General features: G+C 45.2%; 1 protein-coding gene across 1 annotated transcript in view; it reads left to right on the top strand.

Annotated features, from left to right (window-relative positions):
• Nucleotides 1-19466, top strand: part of CTNNBL1 (catenin beta like 1) — a 47426-nt gene that overhangs the window by 19095 nt on the left and 8865 nt on the right. The window contains exons 8-13 of the mRNA XM_041478778.1: nucleotides 1317-1389; nucleotides 1662-1720; nucleotides 2368-2516; nucleotides 7075-7256; nucleotides 15478-15575; nucleotides 16619-16699. Of these exons, the coding sequence (XP_041334712.1) occupies nucleotides 1317-1389; nucleotides 1662-1720; nucleotides 2368-2516; nucleotides 7075-7256; nucleotides 15478-15575; nucleotides 16619-16699 (642 nt within the window). The remainder of the gene's footprint in view (nucleotides 1-1316; nucleotides 1390-1661; nucleotides 1721-2367; nucleotides 2517-7074; nucleotides 7257-15477; nucleotides 15576-16618; nucleotides 16700-19466) is intronic.

Raw genomic sequence — 19466 nt, forward strand, 5'->3', positions numbered from 1 at the left:
GTCTTATAATTGTATTGTGACTGTCAGAACTGCATCAGAAAGCTCAGGTGGAGAGCTCAGAGCTCACTTCTGCAAACACAAGCAGTGTTTGATGACGTGTGCAGTCTTATGAGATCAGAATGTTGTTTCCCAGGATTTGCAGGGCAGGAGTTGGTCACCCCATGGTGGCAGGGCTGTACAGGACCGAGCACCCTCCCCTCTCCCTCATGGTCTGCCTGGAGGTGTCACCTGGCTGCTGTAAATGCCATCCTCTGCAGAGTGGTTAAGGATCATTCTGCAGACTGGTTGGGGATCATTTGGAATGAAAAGCTTTATTTAAAGTCAATATTTGGTGGTGTTTGGAATCTTCCTGCTTTCCATGTTTCTGTGTGTTGCCTGGTGCTTGCACACCATGCTTTGTCCCTTGGCAGAAGGGTGGGATGATTGGCCCAGCAGCCCTGCGTAGGCAGGACTGTCCACCATGCTGCAGGGAGTTGTGTGTTTGGGGAAAAAACTGGGTGAAAAATGCTATGTTTTAAGCCTAGGACTTCTGCTTTTTCCCTTCTTGAACAGTGGAGTATAAATAGCTGGTACTGATGATTTTTAATCTTGTTTTATTTTATGAATCTCTCAGTAAAACAGGTTGCATTATTATCTAATTGGTTAATGTTAAACAGTCTGTTTCTGTAGATGAAGCAGCTTTGGCAGCATACAAAAACATTGGATCCAGCTCAGAATCCACTCTAGGAATTTTTTGGGGGGTTCAAATTCAGCATTTTCATTTCATTATGACTTCTTTAGCATAAAGAGCATGGAGGAATAGCTGAAATGGAAGTTAGGTGATTGTGCAGGCAAAACCCATCTCATGTTCTTCTGACTGTGACACTGATCCTCAGAGGAAACTCTGGCAGTTACTATATAATGTTATTGTGACATGTGTTCTGAAATTCTGGTTTTGCTGACAGGCACAGGCTTCCAGAACAGAGATAAGTGCCATGCACCCAGGTAACATTGTGGAAAATATATCACAGGAAAGAGATTCTGTGTGGCAAACAACTGGAGACTGTTCTTAGGGGTTTTGAGCCAACTTGGCCAAACCTACTGATGTAGGACCATGTGAAGCATTACAGTGGACATTCTACATGTGTGCATGAACCCACACGCACCTCCCATCACCCCTGCATCAGAATTGTTACTGAGGAAAACTGCAGAATTACTGCAGATGTGTTTTATTTTATGTGCTGCTCATACATTTGGTGATTTGATTAATGTGTTCTTCAAATCAATGAGGTGCTGAGGGCTGTGCCCTGATGGGTCTCTTGTTCCTTCCCCCACAGGCTAAGATGCCTTTTGATGCCAACAAGCTGTACTGCAGTGAGGTGCTGGCGATTCTGCTCCAGAATAATGATGGTGAGCCATGCCTGCCATATCTCTGTCAGTGAGGGCAGAATCCAGGCTTCTCTCAGATCACAGCAGCACTTTTCTGCCTCCAGCTTTCCTTTGCTGGCTTAACTCTCCCCCATGTGCTCCCTCACCTCCACCCTCTCTTTCTCTGCAGCTTTTGTGCTCTGTCAAGCTGTATTGATTTTGTTTGCTGATGTATCAGTGTTAGATGGCTGTAAAATCTGACAGTTAGCTTCATTTTTCTCTCTCTTTTCCCCCTTCCCCCCACCTCCGTCTAGACAACAGAGAATTGCTTGGGGAGCTGGATGGGATCGATGTGCTGCTTCAGCAGTTATCTGTGAGTAATTCCCACATGCCTTCTCTTCCATCGGGAGACTGCTGGGCTGGGTGGGAGGAGTGGAAAATATCAGGGGTGCTGTCCTAGCAGTGCTTCATATTTGGTGAGGCACAGTCCCAAAATATCTTCCATGTGGTGTGTTATCCATGGTCAGTGACATGAATCCCTTCTGTAAAGATGTTAATGCTGAGGTGCACGGAAGTTGAATTATTACATTATAGTTTCATGGCAAGTTGGAGGTAGGCAGGGTTGGAATTGGTCCATCTTCAGCATGCTCCACTCCAAGCACAGGGCTGCCCATGTTTGAGCTGGCTGAAGGTAGTGTGTTGCTAGCTTGCCTATATTTCTTCAGGCAGTGCTGTCTGCAGCACCCTCAGGTATGAATTGTGTAGGAATCTCTGGTAATCAGCTTATCACATACCTGAGGGTGAATTTGCCCTTCCCCTTGCAGGCCCTGTGTATTATCCTTTAAATCCTGCACCAGGCTGCTGCACATTTGTGGGTGCACGGTCAAGGCAGCAGAGGGTAGCAGCTACAGAGGATGCAGCACTTCTCAGGTGCTGGAGCTTTTGGTGCAAACTCTTCACGTGTGTTTTGCAACAGCACAGCCCAACATCTGGGGGTAATTTGCTTTCTTTGTCATTCAGGTGTTTAAACGACACAATCCAAGTACAGCAGAGGAACAGGAAATGATGGAGAACCTGTTTGACTCCCTTTGCTCCTGCCTAATGCTCAGCTCCAACCGCGATCGCTTCCTGAAGGGTGAGGGTCTGCAGCTGATGAACCTGATGCTCAGGTACCTCATTAGCCTTGTGATTTCCTTCCTCCTTTTGATGTGCCAATACATATTATAGCTAGATATTTGGCCGTCTTCTCTTTCTTTTTTTTTTTTTTTCTATCAGGTAAGTAAGTTGGACTTTCTCAAACATGGAATCTCCACTCTTTGTCTTTATTTTCTAAGAACTGAGGTTGCCACAGTGGCTGCTGGAAAGTGGCATATCTTTTCATCTGGGTGTCTGCTAGAGAATGGTGTAGGTCAGGTAAATCCTCTAAGGATTTAAATAAATGACCTCTATGAGGGCAGGAGAGGACCTTTGGATGTATCTAGGGAAAACATTTTTCTTTTTTTTCCCCAGTTCAGGCTCCACTGTATTGTGTAGCCTCTGAGCTGCTGAATTTTTGTGGTTGCTGATATAAAAATTACTTTTGTGAATGGGGCGTAAGTTTGCATTTCTTATGCTGTGCTTTGTCACACCCTAAACCTCTGGGGCTTCTCTGCTCTCTCTCCACTTTTCCTTGCTGGGCTGGCACCGAGTTGTGTCTGCTGGGCTGTCTGGCTCCCCAGAGCTGCGGGAGGGCACAGCGGGCTCTGTCTGGCTGTCCCCAGAGTGCCAGGCTGTGTGCTGGCTGGTTAGCAAACACCAGCCAGGAATGCTGAGCTCCTGCAGCTCAGGGCTGGGGAATGTGTGGCAGCAGGGAACTGAATAAATAACCCAACATGGATTATTCAAATGGGAACGCTGGGTTTTCTTGAGGCTAATTAAAGAAAAGCTCCAAAACTAAGAACGGGAGGGAGGCCTCCCTCTGCCTGGAGTCCTAAGCTGCTAAACCAGCCTTGCAGAACTAATTAGTTGGAGTTCTTGTACCATGTGGGTGGGATTCAGTGTTTGGATTTTTAAGAGCTTTTTACCCATTTTTTGGCTCTACTGTTTACCACTCTCTGCACAGGATTCCAGCTGGAAAATTATGATGAGCGGAAAATTCCTCCTTGGCTGCATTTTGCCCCCCATAGTAGTTGCAAAGGGGTTGGGAGGGACAAACTGTGATGAATCTGCCAGCAACAGCTCTGTCTGATAGACAGAATTTCCAAGGCCTCAATCTGTGGATTCTACAGTTTGAGTGGGATTGGTAAAGTGACAGTGGAAAAAAACTAACCATTTACAGAATTTGTTCTAGAAGCTTCTGTCGCTATTGTCCACAGGCATGTACTATACTGACAACTGATTATTTTATATTTTTTAAACTCTTCTAATGTCGTGCTTAGAAGCTCTCACAGGTGCTCAGTTTTTCTTGGATAGAGCAACTTAGGTGACTGCAATCTGTTGTTGTAAATAGGGAGTGAATGTGGATAGTTGTGATCTGAAGCTGTACATCTGTATCTGCTTGATACCTTCATGATAAACAGCAGAGAGCAGACATGCCTTTCAGTTGTGATTGACCACCTTGCCCACAAACAAGGCAGAGTATTTTTCTCTCCTGTTGGTGTCCTCTGAAGGCCGGGGGCAGAGATCTGTTATTTTTTGGTTTTACTTTGGAGGTGGTTAATCACTGTACCACAGCCTGTGCAGATGAAAGGACAAATAGGCAAAGTTGAAAGTGTATTGACATGATGTGAGATAGATAAGCTGTGTGAGAATAAAGATATCAGGCTTGAATCTCCATTACTGTCGTAGGGAACACAGCATTCTGTGTCTGGTGCTGCCCGATCCATCCAGCCAAGTCGTTCCATTATTGATGGTTGTGCACACAGACCTGCAGAGAGCTCAGTTGCTTTCAATGAGCATTTAATGTGCTCATGATATTCCTACAGATAGTCATGAGAACAGGATGGTTTCTCTTGTACTGAGCCTTAAAATGTGTGGCCAACAGCAAAAGGCAATGTTGTATCATGTGAACTTCTTCTGGTTTAAGGGGGGTCAGTGGTAATGCCTGAAAATGAGCCCAGTGTGGTTGATGTGCCTTATTGTGCATGTCCATGGCCAGATGGGTCCTGGGCTCATGCTGTGATCCGGGACTTCAGTTGGCCCTGAAGGAATTGGGGCTTCACCAGGCAGGTACATGGGAGGTGAGCAGAGGGTCTGGGAGAAGAGCAGATCAAGAGGGATGAAGCTGGTGACAGCAGGAGTGAAGGAGGAAATTTGGAAGTAGAATGAAAGCAGGGCTATGTATAATTATTTAATTTACATCTCTTCACCAAGGGAAGCTTGTTTATTTTATGTCACATCTTTATCAAAAACAAGATGGTTTATCAAGGTAGTAGCCACCAGCAGAAAGTTTATAAATGTCCCTTAGAATTAAACTAAATTTTCTTTTTAGTTCAGGAAGTACTTCGTACTGCTCAGTCCCTCAGTCTTACCTTAGCAACCTAACTGCAGTTTAGCCAAAAGGGAGGAAAACAGGCTTGTCCTGTCAGCTCCTGGTGCACACTGACAGGCAGTTACTGCTTTGGCTGTAGAGCTCTGTGGGGTTTGAGGAGATGCAGCCCTGCCACTCCTGGGGGATGTCAGGGAGATTCTCTGTTGCTCAGGGAAAACGATGTGTGGCTTCCCCAGCTATGAACTGAGGAGCATGTGTATGCACAGAGACAAATACAGCCCAGGGAGCTTATGGGGACCTGCATCACTTGGGCCACAAAATGTTCTGTCCTGCAGCTATGCTGGGACTTTTCTTGACCCCCAATAAAAGCTTTTGTCTCCTGTGTAGAAAACAAGGTGAAACCAGACAACTCCATATGGCACCCCAAAGCTTTTCTGTAGCTATTTCAGGGTACATTTTTTTAATATGATTATTAAAATATTTTTATGTTTTCTTGTCCTGCTGTTCCTAATGACCCCTGGAAACATAAGCTGTCTCTTTACTAAATCTTCTGTTTAATTAAATGGAACCATTTTATGCACACTTTCCCAGGAAATCTAGTGTTCTGTGTATTTTGGAAAGTTAAAGGCTATGTTCTGCTAATGTGGAAAGTACAAATAATGTCAGCACACCTTTTTTTTTTTTTAATAAAAGATATATCAAAAGAGTTGTCTCAGATGTAAAGGTGTTAAAAGGAGAAAAACAATGCTCAGTGAGTAAAGTTGTAATTCAGAGTTTCCATGAACATTGAGGCCCCTCTGCATTTGGTGATTCTCATGTTTGCTTGTCTGTGAATTAGTGTTCAGCTAAAAGTTCCCTCAATGAGCACAGATGAGACTAAGATAAACTGCTTGCCCTCTGGCAGAATAAATATTTCAAATAAAATCAACTCCAGACAGTCCAGGCAAGCAGCTATTGATCTCTAAAAGCCTGAACTTAAACCCAATGAATATTCCAGAGCTCAGCCCTGCACAGCCTTCCTAAATGCTGATCAATATGCAATTACTTCCCCTGAAAACATTTCTGGTGTCATCTGGCCTAAGGAGTACTTTATTTTTAGCTCTCTGTAGTGGGGATGTGGGGGTGCCAGACCACCCTCCTGCATAGCTCTTGGTTGCTGGGGGGAGCTCAGGGTCCAGCTCCACACGCTGCCCTCCCACCATGGGGTCACAAGTGCCTGTGGCTGCACTGGGCAGGGTCACTTTCTTGCAGGCTGGGGTGTTCATTTTAGTTATTTTAGTCTGCCTGTTGTTAGGGGCTCATGAAATTGGGTCTCTGCAGGGAAGTTGTTTTCCACAGCTTTCTGGAGGCTTTGAGGAGCCCCTGCTGATGGACATGGGGTCCTGGTGGTTCAGTCTGCATCTGGGCAGGGTCAGAGGAGATTGGCATGTGCTTGGGGTAGAAGGTGGTGAGGCTTGTGACTGTCCTGTCCTGGAGGGAATGTCCTCCTAGGCTGGCCTTTGGGGACACTGGTGGCTTATGCTCATGTTAGCTCCTACTGATACTACTTGGTCTGGGCTGTATTGCTAACCAGTTTTTAAGTTCAGTTTCAGTTTTGCCCTGGATGAATTATAAATTCCTCTGGTTTGGTTTGTGAGGTACAGGGCAGCTGGAGATCATTTTCAGGGCATCCCTGTGTTATTGGTGTGAGTTACCACCATCAACATTCTGAACTGGCATTAAAGCAGAACAGCCCAGAGTCTGTCAGCCTCCTTCCATTGTGTGGTTCCTGGTGATGGGGTTTCATTAAAACTGACCCAGCTATGCTCACCAAACTTACTCCTTTGTTAAATTAAACTGTAATTAGATTGAAATCCTGATCTTTTTGGAGATAGTATTTGCCTTTTGTATCCAACCCAGCCTCCCCCTTCTGTTTTGTGCCAGTGTTTGTAAAGGAGTGAAAAAAATATCTTCCTCAGTAGCCAAGAAATAAGAAAATAAAACCATGACAATAAAATACATAAAATGAAATAAAAACAGAAAATAAAAAGAAATAAAAGACATTAAAAAAGAAATAACCAAGACAATATTCTCAGCCACAGTTTTGAAAAGAGTTACTGTTGATACAATGTTTTGGCTTCTAGAAGAGAAATCTTGCTTAGAGCTTGTGCTCAGACTCTTCATCTTGTCCTTGTCGTGTTCCTTTCCTTGTCTCTTTAAAGTAGGGTGCTCCAAAGCTCCTCATGTCCCTGTACAATTTAATTTGCCTCTTTTCACAGGGAGAAGAAGATTTCCCGCAGCAGTGCCCTGAAGGTGCTGGACCACGCCATGATTGGACCAGAGGGCACAGACAACTGTCACAAGTTTGTGGACATCCTTGGGCTGAGAACCATCTTCCCTCTCTTCATGAAATCACCCAAAAAGATAAAGAAAGTTGGAACAACTGAAAAAGAACACGAAGGTTGGTGTGCTTCCAGATCCTTCTTATTGCTGTGGAGAATGGACAGCCAGTGTCTGAAAAGTACCTGCAGGGAGGAGGGAAGGGCACAGCACCCATCCTCACAGCTTTCAGGTCTGGGTGTCCAGCCTGCTGCTCCTGTCACAGCTGGCTGTTGAGGGCACACTTGTCCTGCTTGTTTTGGTATCAGCAGCTCCTGGCAATTCCATTTCATGTGCTGTTAATAAGTTATTTTACTCCTGTAGAGTCTGTTGTTTGAAGCTCTTACTCTGATGCAAAACTCTTTTGAAAAGAGTAATGAGGCAACTACAAATGTCACCTCAAAAGCAGTGTTTTCATGGCTCTGAGCACTGAAGTGTGACTGGATGAACATCAGGCATTGCAGAAATAAACTGCATTGCTTTTGAAGTTGCTTTTTTTTCCTTTTTATATTTTTTAACTCTCTGCCCTGGAAAACTGCTTCAACAGTGATCTGCTGTGGAATAAAACTACGATTACTGTGGGACCTTACACTGAGCTGAGTGGTCAGTCCCTCCTGCTCCTGGTAGCACTGCCTTTCCCATTTTGTTGGGAAACAAAGTAGACTGTGGACCGTGTCTTGAAAGAAACTTTAAATACTGCCAGTGATGCTTAAGGTTTTGTGCCAGTTCATTGCTCAGCTCAGTTCTACAGAGGGTGAATATTGTGTAAAGCTGAAGAAGTGTGAGTAGCTCTCATATATGCCTAGGATCCATCCTGAACTCCTGCAGCAAGCCAAGGGAAATTGGAAGGAAATAGCAAAAACATGGGAGTTTGAAACCCAAATCCCCTGCTTTCAGACTGTCCTGTCAGCTGAGGTGGGACTCAGGTGTTCTCCCAAGGCCGGGAGGGAGGTGCTGTCCCTGCAGAGCTCTCTGAGGCCCTGGCTGGGACTGAGCAGCTCCTTCCTCTGGCAGAGCTGCTGAGCTGGGACAGCTGCCTGTCCTCCCTCCTGAGGACAAGGAATGGGCAGTGGCATGGGCTGGGCATGTGTGGCAGTGGTTGCTTTCCTGGCACGGGTGGAGAGCAGGGGCTCACCTGTCACCCAATCCCAGAGCAATTCACACACCTGCTGACAGTTCTGGTCACTTTATCTGCCTTGTGTTTCTTGTCTTGGATAGATAATGGTGAGGGGGAAATTGTGGTCTGGGGTTTATTCAACGGACTTGCAGAGATAGGTTTGGTTTCTGTAGGTTATGTAATAAGATTGTAGGTTTATGTAATAAAATACACAGTTATGCTTCGATGGATTTAGGGGAGGTTGAGAAATTTTCATTTGCAGTGTGCAAGTGAGGTTTGTTTAATTCTTCTTACTGAGAGAAAGCTTCAGCTGGAAGGGGAGGTTCTGGGTAGAGTCTGAGTCTGTGGCTCATGCCATTGACTTAATTTTTCAGTTTTGGAAAGTGAGCTAATCTCTGTCTCATCTGCTTCTTCTGGAGACTGCAGTTGATACCTGTGTGCAGTCCTGGCTGCTGTGAGGATTAGTCTGGAAAGCTCTGACAGGGTCAGTTCCTGACTATTTCTGTGATAGCACGAAAAGCCAGTCTGGCCTCAGGAGAATGAAGTGATCCATGCAAACAGGTTTTGTATCACATCTCCGTCTCATTATCATGCTGAAGAAATGGAGAACATTAAGATGAGTCCAGAAATCAGTTCTATTAAAATAAACTCTCCCTAAAAGGCTGTGGTAGTAAGTCCAATTTTCTTTGTTTTGCATCACTGGGCAGGTGAGTTACTGAATTTCTAACGACAGGAGGTAATAGAGATGTTCAGCAGGGCTCCCTGGGGCCTGTCACACCATTGTCCTGACACGGTGGAAGCAGCACAGTCTGTGCTTTTACTCTGCTGAGTGTTGCCCCAACCATGCAGTAGTTGCTCCTGGGGGGAACCTGGCACAGGCTCCTTGGGTGCCTCTGGCTTTAAGGAACATGCTGCAGGTGTGGCATGATGGAACTGGTTCCCTCCGTGCTGTTCTGGTCCTAGGAACATGCTGCTTTCTGCTTATCTCTTTGTTTATTGATCAAAAAGAAATCTCATGTTCAGTCTGCATCTTTTATCATAAAAACTTTATCCTGTGTTCAATCTGTTTCAAAAAAGTTAATTAGAACAATCTTGTGTTAGGAGACCTTTTATGTGTATGCCAAATGGAGGAAGAGATTCCTTTAGAGGGTTCTTTGGAATGGCTTTGCAGCAGTGGCATCAGTATTTATTTAAAGCAGCTCTGAGGAGCTGGGCTGTGCTTGCCCTCTCTGCATTGCTGCTGGGATGGTGTTGGGCTGGGCACTCCAGGCTATGCTGTAAAACACAAAATCCTCAGTGGGCTCTGAAATCTGGGCCCTAATTACAGCTGCCTAAAGGCCAGCCTTGCTAAAATGCTCCAGCACCGGGTGAGGTACCAAACAGCTCTGCTGAAGGGTTTGTCCTGCCTGTCCCTCTGTCTCCTTGTGTGCAGTGGCTGAAGTGCCACCAGGCTGGGGGTCCTGGCACTCACTGTGGCTCCAGGTGCTTCACCTCTCCCAGGACAACCAATGCTCAATCTCTAGAGCACCAAATCTTCTGTATGCATCTGATGGTTGTAGGAAAATATCCCCTTGTCTTTATTTTACAGCAGTGTTGCTATTTACATAAGAGATAGTCTATAAAACCATGTTTGTTTTATTGTCTCTAAGGCAGTGTTCTGAATGTGACAAAATAATAAATACCCCAGTGAAAAAAAAATCTCTATGTGACTTGCTGAGCCTTTATTTATTGCATAAATTTATAATCCAAATTAAATTTGATAAAAGTAACTTCTCTGTAATGTATTTCTTCCTTTCTAAATGCTAGCATAAAGGTGTCAGTGCTGGTTAGCTACATTTTAAACACTGTCAGTGTTTAAAAATTATTTTACTCTAGGGAGCCTATGAACAATTTAAATCCAAACTGCACGTATTTATGCTTTATGTACACTATGTAATTAGGAAAAAAGAAAGGGAAAATTTCTTAACCATCTTTATGGATGATCTGAGCCTGAAGATTGGGCCTGTGGTGTCTAACTGAGTGCACATTATCTACACTTGAATTTTGCCTGTGTTTGTACAGATCATTATATTAGGATATTAGATTTGGGAGAAAAAACTCATTGGAAGCAATTTCCCTTTTTCTGAGGCAGTGAAGCAACTCAAACCAGAAATATTTTGCAGCTGAAGACAGAAATGGCTTAGAGTTTTCCTGTGTCTGTGGAGTTGCAATACTCGTGTGAGTGCCCAGCTGGGCTGGACAGCCACAAAGAGAACCAGCCTGGCTGTGGAGGAGGTGTGTGGTTGTGTGTGGTGAGCTGGTTGAACAGCAGTGTCCCTTTAATGTCTTTGATTGCAGGGAGTGCACAGAAATCTGCCTCTGGGTGGTTCTTGGTATAAATAGAGGGTAAGATTTTAAATAGCACTTCTGTGTTGTGACTTTTGAAATGTGGGGATTGCTCTATGAGCATCTACATTCCCAAAACCTTCCTGCTGCAGAGCTGAGAGTCGGGGTGTCCCCCTGTCCATGAGGGTGCAGCGGTTCTCAACACAGTCAAGTCACAGTGTTGGATGCTGGTTTAAAATTCTTGAACAGTCTCAGTGAGCTAAAAATGGAGAAAACACAAATTCCTCCTGAATTAGAGAGTCTGTAGTGAAGCAATCATAGCTGGCTCGACAGGCTGTATATCCTCCTGCTCTTTCTCAGGATGGTTATTTGCAGCCGAGTTTTGCTCACTTGGAGAGTGTAATGAACTATAAAAGGATGTTTGTCCAATTCATCTTCATTTAAAAGCCTTCTCTTGTCTTAGATGTCAGTTTTACTTAGGAATGCTTAATTTGATAACCTGAGAATTAGTTCAGCCAGTTTCCAAAGGAGAATTCCTGTCGCTGGGGTGTTTTGCTTGTTTGCCCTCTATCAATAACAAAGCCTCTTTTGGAGATCCTCAGCTACACCCTCCCTTTAAAAACAACAACAAAACCCATTTCTTAGTAAATATACTCTTACTCCTTTGTGACAGCAAAGGAGTAAGAGTATATTTACTAAAGGCAGCAGAGCCCTTGGAATGAATGTCTGCTTCGGAGCCAGGTTCCCTGGGCGTGGGGAAGTGAAAAGGCAGCAGCAGAAACATGGCCTGATAAGGAGTTATTGGTATTAACTGAGCACCCTCTGACAGCCAGCAGAAAGTGTTTTTCTTTTGGTGGTCTTGAGGAGTGAGCACCCAGGGAAGGCATCAGTCTGTTTAAGCAGAACTTTATTATGCCAATTTGTTATTTCACCGTCACCCTCCGACAGGAACCTGTGATTTGAGTGAGCCATGATGCTGAGAACAGAGATAAATTTATCTCAATTAAAGTGAGCGTGCTCTGTTGCAAGAGCATCAGAAAAATAAACTTTCTCAGTCAATAGAAAGAATTTTGTTTTACGTTCAGCTTGATGACTGGATCCAGCTCACCAGGGCTGTTGCATGTGGGGCTTTTCCAACCCTCCCAGGCCCCCCTTCACCCATCCATAAAATTGGTGTTCATGCTTGTTCTCAGTATTTTAAGATTTTTTTTTTGCAAATGCAGTGATATTCAAGTGGGTTACTCTTCTGAAATGTAGATTATTAATGCACATGGAAACAAGTCAGGTTATCAGATGCTACACCACTGGAATAGCATGTCCCAGTGCCACCTGTAGTACTGGGATGGACCAGTGGCTTCATCCAGGTTTCTCAGCAGCCCTGAAACCACCGAGTTGTGTGTCTAGGAGGGGTAGAAGTATCTCAAAGAGCTGGCTTGCTTTTTTCTAGTATTTTCCTGCTTCTAATTAGAAACTACAATTTATCTTAAGTGTTCTTTACAAGAAGGTTCTTAAATGTGTTCTGCTGGGTTCACCAGATCATCCTGCTTGGTCTCCAACGAGCTGCTCTCCCTGGCATCCAGAACTGCCCACTGTCCCCTTCTTGCAGGATGATGCTTGCCTCCTCTTCCTCACTGTTGAGCTTCCTCCCCTGCCAGGCAAATATCCATTATAATGAGATGTAAAAAAAAAAGAAAAAAAAGCAGGGGGTGGGGATAATATAGGCAGAGGAGTGTAGTGTTACAGCTTGATTTGACAGGACCCCCTGCTGTTGCAGCTGCCAGTGCCAGCCATGGAATAGATTAATCTGTATTCCAACACGGTGAGCTGAAGTCAAGATCGATCTAATTAGGGTGTTTTAAACACTGCCTGCATGCTGAAGTCTCTGTGCCTGTCTGGAGAGGGAAAGGCTCCCGGGAGCTTGAGGTGATGCTGGGCTAAGCAGGACCCCGGTGCTGCTGCAGGAAGCACATGGAATATGACCTCCTGGAGCCAGGGATGTGTTTGGGATAGTGCCCTGCAGGACTGGGGTCGTGCGGAGTGGCAGGGCTTGCAGGTGAGCCAGCCAGGGGGCAGCAGCAGTGCTACTGGCTGGTGAGAGAGAAGCCTCCCATCTTCCCACATCCATGAATTTAGGGGATTTTGGGATGTTTGCATGAAAAAAGTTGTTCTTGATGCATAGTAGCTGCCAGCTGGTATCTGTTATTTCTGTGAAGGCACCTTTGTGGTGCTTCAGCACAGCTTGGTTTTGTGTTTGCTTCTCAAAGGAATCACATTTAGTCATTCTTTGAAATAGGGCTCTTCAACAACCTCTGCCTCTGGCCTTGCTGTGCCCTTTCTGGAAGTGATGCCTTTTGTACAGGATGTGGACTTTGGCTGAGTGTTACATTCCTATGGAGAAGCTCCCAGAATATTCTGTAGCAGGGAGGCTGCTTGTGGCTTCACCCTGGGGCAATCACAGCTCATGGCCTCTGTCTGCGCTGGGATCAAAGCCAGGCAGCTGCAGGTTCTGTGTTCTGGGGACTCAAAACAGCATCAGCTACTCCCCATTTCCCAAAGGAGATCCAACCTTGAGCAAATACTGTGATTACAGCTTTTAGGATGTTGCACATGTGAGATGGAGATTGGGTCAGTCCGTGGTAAAATGGTGAGACCCCATCTGTGGGAGCCTGCACCCCAAGGTTAGTGTTTGTCCCTTCCCATGGCTGTGCAAACACTTTAATCCACTGAATCATGGACTCAGCCTCTCATTCCATCAAGCTTTGCCCTCATTTTGGCCAATGTCCTTGCCTGTGGATGTTGGTATTTATTGGGCCAGGACTTGCATTATCAGGCATAACCTTGATTTTTGGGTGCAGCATAAAACACACTAGTGTGTTATTTGTCAGGAAGCTGATAAAAAACCAGTTTAGATGGTTCAGAAATACTTCTGTAAAATATTTCTTTGAACATTTTGACCAGGCAACTGAATACTTCCTGGATTTTTCTGCAGTGATGTGTTGAAAGAATAACCTTGTTCTCAAAACCTCTGTGTCAGCTCCTTTAGACTTGTCAGTAGTTTTAAAGATTTTATTGATAAAATGGATAAATATCTGCATACAAGCACCAAAGCAAAAATGATGGCTAAAATACATTTCTTAGTAAAGGAATATTGGAAAAAAGCAATGAAGATAGATCATTGGTGAGAATACTGCTACTAAAATGCTGCATCAACACTTCCAAAAAAAGAAGGTTGGGGGAAAAAATAGTGTGACATACAGAATGCTGACTTCTTCCTAAACCAGCAGAGCATATGTTGGCATATATGGCAAAAAATTTCTTCATTTTGTTGGATTTCTTTCTCCTTAAGAAAATGTGATCTTGCAAGAACTTGAAGGTTTTTACGATGCTTTTAATGCCAGCATTTAATTTGGTGTTGCTTTTTGTGGAGTAACAGTTTGTGTGCAGTGGGAGCGTGCTCTGACACCCCCGGAGCCATCGTTCACCCCCGTTGGGCTGTCGGAATGACGGAGCAGCCGCACGGTGCGGCCACCCGATAAACCTGTTATCTGCCTGCTCCTCCTGCCAGCAACGCTCCCAATCTCCTTGGAACATGAAAAATTGACACCACCTCAGGCACAAATCTGTTTCGAAAAGGAAGCTCCATTTATAAGCGGCTAATGAAATGGGGGGTGTGAGTGTGCCTGTGCAGCCTCTCCTCGTGCTGCCCTTGTGCAGGATGCAGATGATCCGTGCAGCAGGGAGCACAGCACCCTGGCCAGGCAGCCTGTGTGCCTTCACCTTCCAGGGCCCAGGCAGCTGGGAGCAGGAGCTGCCAGCAAACTGGATGGTGGTGCTCATTCTTTGTGCTGGACTGATCAATCAGGGCTGCTCGTGGCTCTGGGCTGGGCAGTGCTGGGGAAATGCGTGGTGTGACAGCAGTGAGATGGTGATCCCTGTCCTCTGTACGCTGTGTTTCCCCCTCTGAAAATATAAAATCTTGAGGTCTCATTGCTCCCTATCACCATGGCTGAGGAACTGTTTGTGGCCATTAATTTTCATCAGTCTTAATCAGCAAGATTACAGTGAGGACATCTTGGAAAAGGTAGGGTGGCTAAACCAGCAGGTCTGTGTTTAATGCAGTCATGCAGGTGGGAAGTTGTACTGAGTGGTTTGGAAAGGGAAGGAGATTCAAGCCCTTCTCCTTTGCTTTGCACTGCTGTGCTTGGGCTTGAGGAGAGTGGCTCAGTCACCTCTCAGAGTGGTGGGACATTGACACAGGTGTCTCCTGTCTGCTTGCAGCCTTGAATTTTACTTGTCTCCTTGGTTTGTGCTGAAAAATATGACCCCCAAGTGCAATTGAGAAGACTGTAAATATGTTTATTTGGTCGTTTCTGGTTTGTTGTGGCCCATTTATATTCTTTGATGGGATTTTCTTTAAATGAAACTGGTTGGTTTGAGAATTTTTCCACTAGCTCATACCACTTCAGTCTCTATAGGAGTGCACTTATTCCCTTTCTCCAGCTCTCTTTTTTCAGTAGCTGTCCCTGCTTTGGTGACCTGAGGGTCATTTGGATGCTGGTTTTGGCCAGGGCTCCTTTAGGCACAAAAGAGGAGAAAACCAATTTCACTTGTTCTTTAGGTCCCTGAGGCAGAGGAGATCTCACTGGCGGGGCTGGAATGAGGAGCTATCTGTGCTCCCTGCAAACATGGCTTGTGGCTCTCACTGCTGCTCTGTCTCTCTCACCATGATGGGGAGGAACCAGGGTTCTGCTTATCAACAGCTAGGTGCTGGAGTGTTAATAGTGAATTTAATGGCATGTTACAGAGGGAAATAAGCTCCTCTTCCTGATCTCAGCATGCAATTTTCATTTTGTATTTCTAGAACATGTCTGTTCCATCCTGGCTTCCCTTCTGCGAAACCTGAGAGGGCAGCAGAGGACACGGTTACTGAATAAATTCACAGAGAATGACAGTGAGAAGGTGAGTGCGGAGTGTGTCTCAGGCTCTTGGCCTCCAGCTTGGGAGGGTTCTTGCTCAGGGTGCCTGGTGCACTTGCTGAGTTAGGAAAAGCCATCCTCGTACCTGCCTGCAGAGACTTCTGCTGTCACAGACCTTTGTTCTCTCATTCACATTGTATTTACAAACTGCAAAACTGGATGTTTAGTGCACGGCCTCCACATCCCCTGTGCTCTTGTTTTCTGGTGCCCTTGCCTATGGTAGTAGTAATTCTGTCCTGGGTTGTGTCTCTGCTGAAACCTGCCCCTAGAAGACAATCTGTGCTATTACATTATGCTGGCTCTGAGATCAGGACAGCGTGGAAAGGCACCAGTGTGTCTGGTGAAGCTCTTTTGCAGAGAGTTTAGGAGTTGCTATGGTACACATTTAACATTCTCCACTCTTGTCCTAGAATGTTTCATTTTAGTGCTGTTTGCTCTGGGAAATTCTTCCCAAAATATTTACATGGTGGTGGATAGATCAAAGCTTCGCAGAAAAGAAATAGCTTTTGCAAACCAGGGATCCCAAGGGATTTGTAAATTCTGCCACTGGGAAAACACTGGCTCCTTAGTATTCCTCATTAGTGTGTTTTAAAGGTGTTTTTCATAACCTGTTCTACCAATTGTAGATAATTACTAGACAGGATTTCAGCTGCCCTAACAGTTCAGAGGAGAGTGGGAGAGCTGGAACATCCGGCACAGATAGACAAGTCCACTGGGGAAAGCAGGAGCCTGGAGGACCACAGCACAGAGAGTGAACTGGGGCATGTGTCTGTTTGCTGCCGTTTATTTGGCACTGATGGGACCGTGTTCCCATATAGGATCACATCCAAAAGCCTGCAGCCCCAGTGTGCTCATCCAACCAGCACTTGTACCCTCCTTCTGTAACACATTCCTTCCTGGGAGGGACAGTGATGCCTGTTGCTTTGTGAAGGCTGAAGTTGAGAGGAAAACAAAATTGCATGAAGGATAAAAGATTATTGCATTGTTCTTTTTTCTTGCTTATGTCTCTCTCTTCTGCCCTTGCAGGTTGATAGGCTGATGGAACTGTATTTTAAGTACCTGGATGCAATGCAGGCAGCTGATAAGAAGATTGATGGGGAGAAACACGTATGTATTGCTTAAGATTTGCCAAGTCATGTCTGTAACACCTGTGCACAGCCATGTCATCTGTACAGGACTTCTGGCTCAGCCAGTCGCTGTTCTCAGGTGTGCCCTCATACCTCTGCTGTTCCTCTGAATTCCTATTGCCTCACTTTCCAAGTTCCAGGTAACCTCAGATAAAGTGGGCCAAGAATTTCTCTACAAGTGCTTCTGGCTGTCTCTTATAGTGAATTTTACTAGAAGTACCTAAGTCTGTCTGTGCTTCAATTTGCATTCACTTTCACCTGGCTGCAGTCCTGCTTGGTTTGGCAGATGGAGAGCAGGTGAAATGCGGAGAGACAATTACATGATAATGTGTGAGGCCTCCTACCCTGGTCTGCAGACTTGTGATCAGCAATGAGAAGGTGTCTGTGTTGATGAGTTGGCTGAGGAGCAGCCAAGGGCTGTGTGCTCTCTGCACACCAGCAGTGAACGTTTGAGTGACACGAGCCTTGGTACCGCACAGCACTTTCTTGGAACTGAAGCTGGAACAGACCTTTTGAAAGAGCGGCTGGAGTCAGGAAGCAGCTTGCAGAGCTGTTAGCGAGCTTTGGCCAGCTTCCCACAAGATTATCTGTATCAGTGCTGGGGAGGGTGTGAGATTGATTAGCACTGACGGAGAGCAATGGCTGCAGCTGCCGTCGCGCACGCCGCGCTCTGTGTGCCACGGGCAGCAGCCCCCCACCAGGCCCCGACAAACAGCTGCCTGCCCGTGCCAAGGCTGCTTCTCTGGGCACTGCCAAACATTCCGAGGGCATCAGAGCACTGCTGCTGCTCCAAGAGGCACGGGAGTGAGTGATGAATGGAGCTGCTTTTGCTGCCAGCACTCAGGCTCCATATGGGCAGCGGCACCGCTGAGCAGTGGCCTGGAGGAAAACAGCATTTACCCTTTCCTGCTTTCCTTCTGTGCTCTGTCCTTCCTCCTCAGGACAGGGCAAGAAATTATTTATTCTTTACATTTTGGTGTTGGTGTGGAGGTTTTAGAACTCAAAAACCAGACTGGATTTTTTCAGTTGAAGCCTTGTAGTGTGTTGGAGCTGCTTGTACAGAGCCCTAAAATACCACATGCAGAGCAAGGATATGCACCCGTAATCCAGGAAACCCTGGAGCAGCCTGCAAACGTTAACATCTGTAGCAAACAGCCAGCACAAAGCAGGAGTGGAGGGAATTTGAGTGTGAAGAAGTTTTTGTGAAAGCTTTTAAATTAATAATATTAACCCATTCGTGTCTACTAAATGCATAAGAGAAGTAAGACTAAGAAATGTCAGATTCTCCTCCTATCCAAAATAAATGGACCTCAATTCTTTACCTTCTATTAAAACTAATAATAGGATTTGGCAGAAGCATCTCATGGGTGTAACATATTGGCCACAACATGTATAAAATATGATGTTCAAGTTCATTCCTAGCTTGGAGCACTTCTGGAGAATTATCATTTGCTTTATTTTGTAACATCATCAGATGGTCAGTGGGACATGGTCTCCTGAGATCTGAAGTGGCTCAAGTGTTTTCCCCACACAGAAATAAGCAAAAACCATCATTCTGTCTGTCACATCATGGCACTGTCTGGCTGTGACAGGATTTATGGGATACTTTAATGTTCCTTGTTGTGGCACATGAATCACTGAGGTGGATTGTATGAACACTTCAGAAACTGTGCTCTGTCACTGGGGGGCTTTTGACCTTTCCCTTGCAGTAGAGGACATAGTACCCCAAAACTCTGGTATACAGATCCTCACCTTTTTCCCTGCCCCAACGGAAAAATGATACTTGGTGAGATTTTACAGGTTCAGCTTACACTGATGAGAGTGAGATCTGAGTCTGATGGACAGAGTATCCTGGTGTAAGTCTTGCATTACAAGGAGTGAAAAGCTGCTTACACCAGAATGACTGAGTGCTTTATCTTTAGTAGTGCAGCTGGCATAAGAAATTCCTGCTCTTGTAGTTCTCCTCCTTTTTATTTCTTTTAGCTTGGCTTATTTTAGTGATTTGGTTTATAGCCCTGCTTTTCAGCCCATGGCAGTGATGGTAGTGGAATAGTTGAGGGTGGAAGGGGGGGCGGAATTTCTGAAACCAGCTGTTTTGAGGAGGAACAGTTGTAATAATCTACACCCTGATCTGGACTGTGAAACAGGATGAGGTCATTGAGCCCCTTTTTAGTGTTACTTCCTTGTTTCCTTCAGTGGAATCTGTTCAGAAAGGTTCAGAGGTGATAGCTTGGTGATTATCCTAATTGCCATGGGAAACCCAGGAGCAAAGTCCATGAGAGCATTGTCTCCCAACACCTGATGTCTATCTTAGCACTTTTCTCAGAATTTTTACTTAATGAAAATATCTTGTTATCCTCTCAATTTCTTTAATTATTTCTGTAGGAAACGGTGCAACATCCTGTGGCCTTTACCTCTCTCTAAAATGAGGTATAATTATGGGTGGCAGCAATAGCCTTGATGATCTCTAAAGATGGTAGGAAATGACAAGAGATAGTTTAATATTTTTATAGTTCCATGGAAAATTATGCTCATCAGGTTTATTCAATGAAATATTCTCACCAGACACTTTGTGCTATAATGACTTACAAATTACATGCTAATTGTGGTACAGCTCAGCCACTCCATCCTTGAAAGGAAGAGGTGGAACTCCTAGGATGAGTGTGGTATCCACAGGTGGGGATAACAGGTGGGGATTTGTGTCAGCCCATCCTTTCAGTTTGGTGTAGAAAGACCGAATTGCTTGG

The sequence above is a fragment of the Pyrgilauda ruficollis genome, unplaced genomic scaffold (genome assembly GCF_017590135.1).
Source record: "Pyrgilauda ruficollis isolate IOZ18807 unplaced genomic scaffold, ASM1759013v1 scaffold46, whole genome shotgun sequence".
Taxonomy (NCBI): Eukaryota; Metazoa; Chordata; class Aves; order Passeriformes; family Passeridae; genus Pyrgilauda; species Pyrgilauda ruficollis.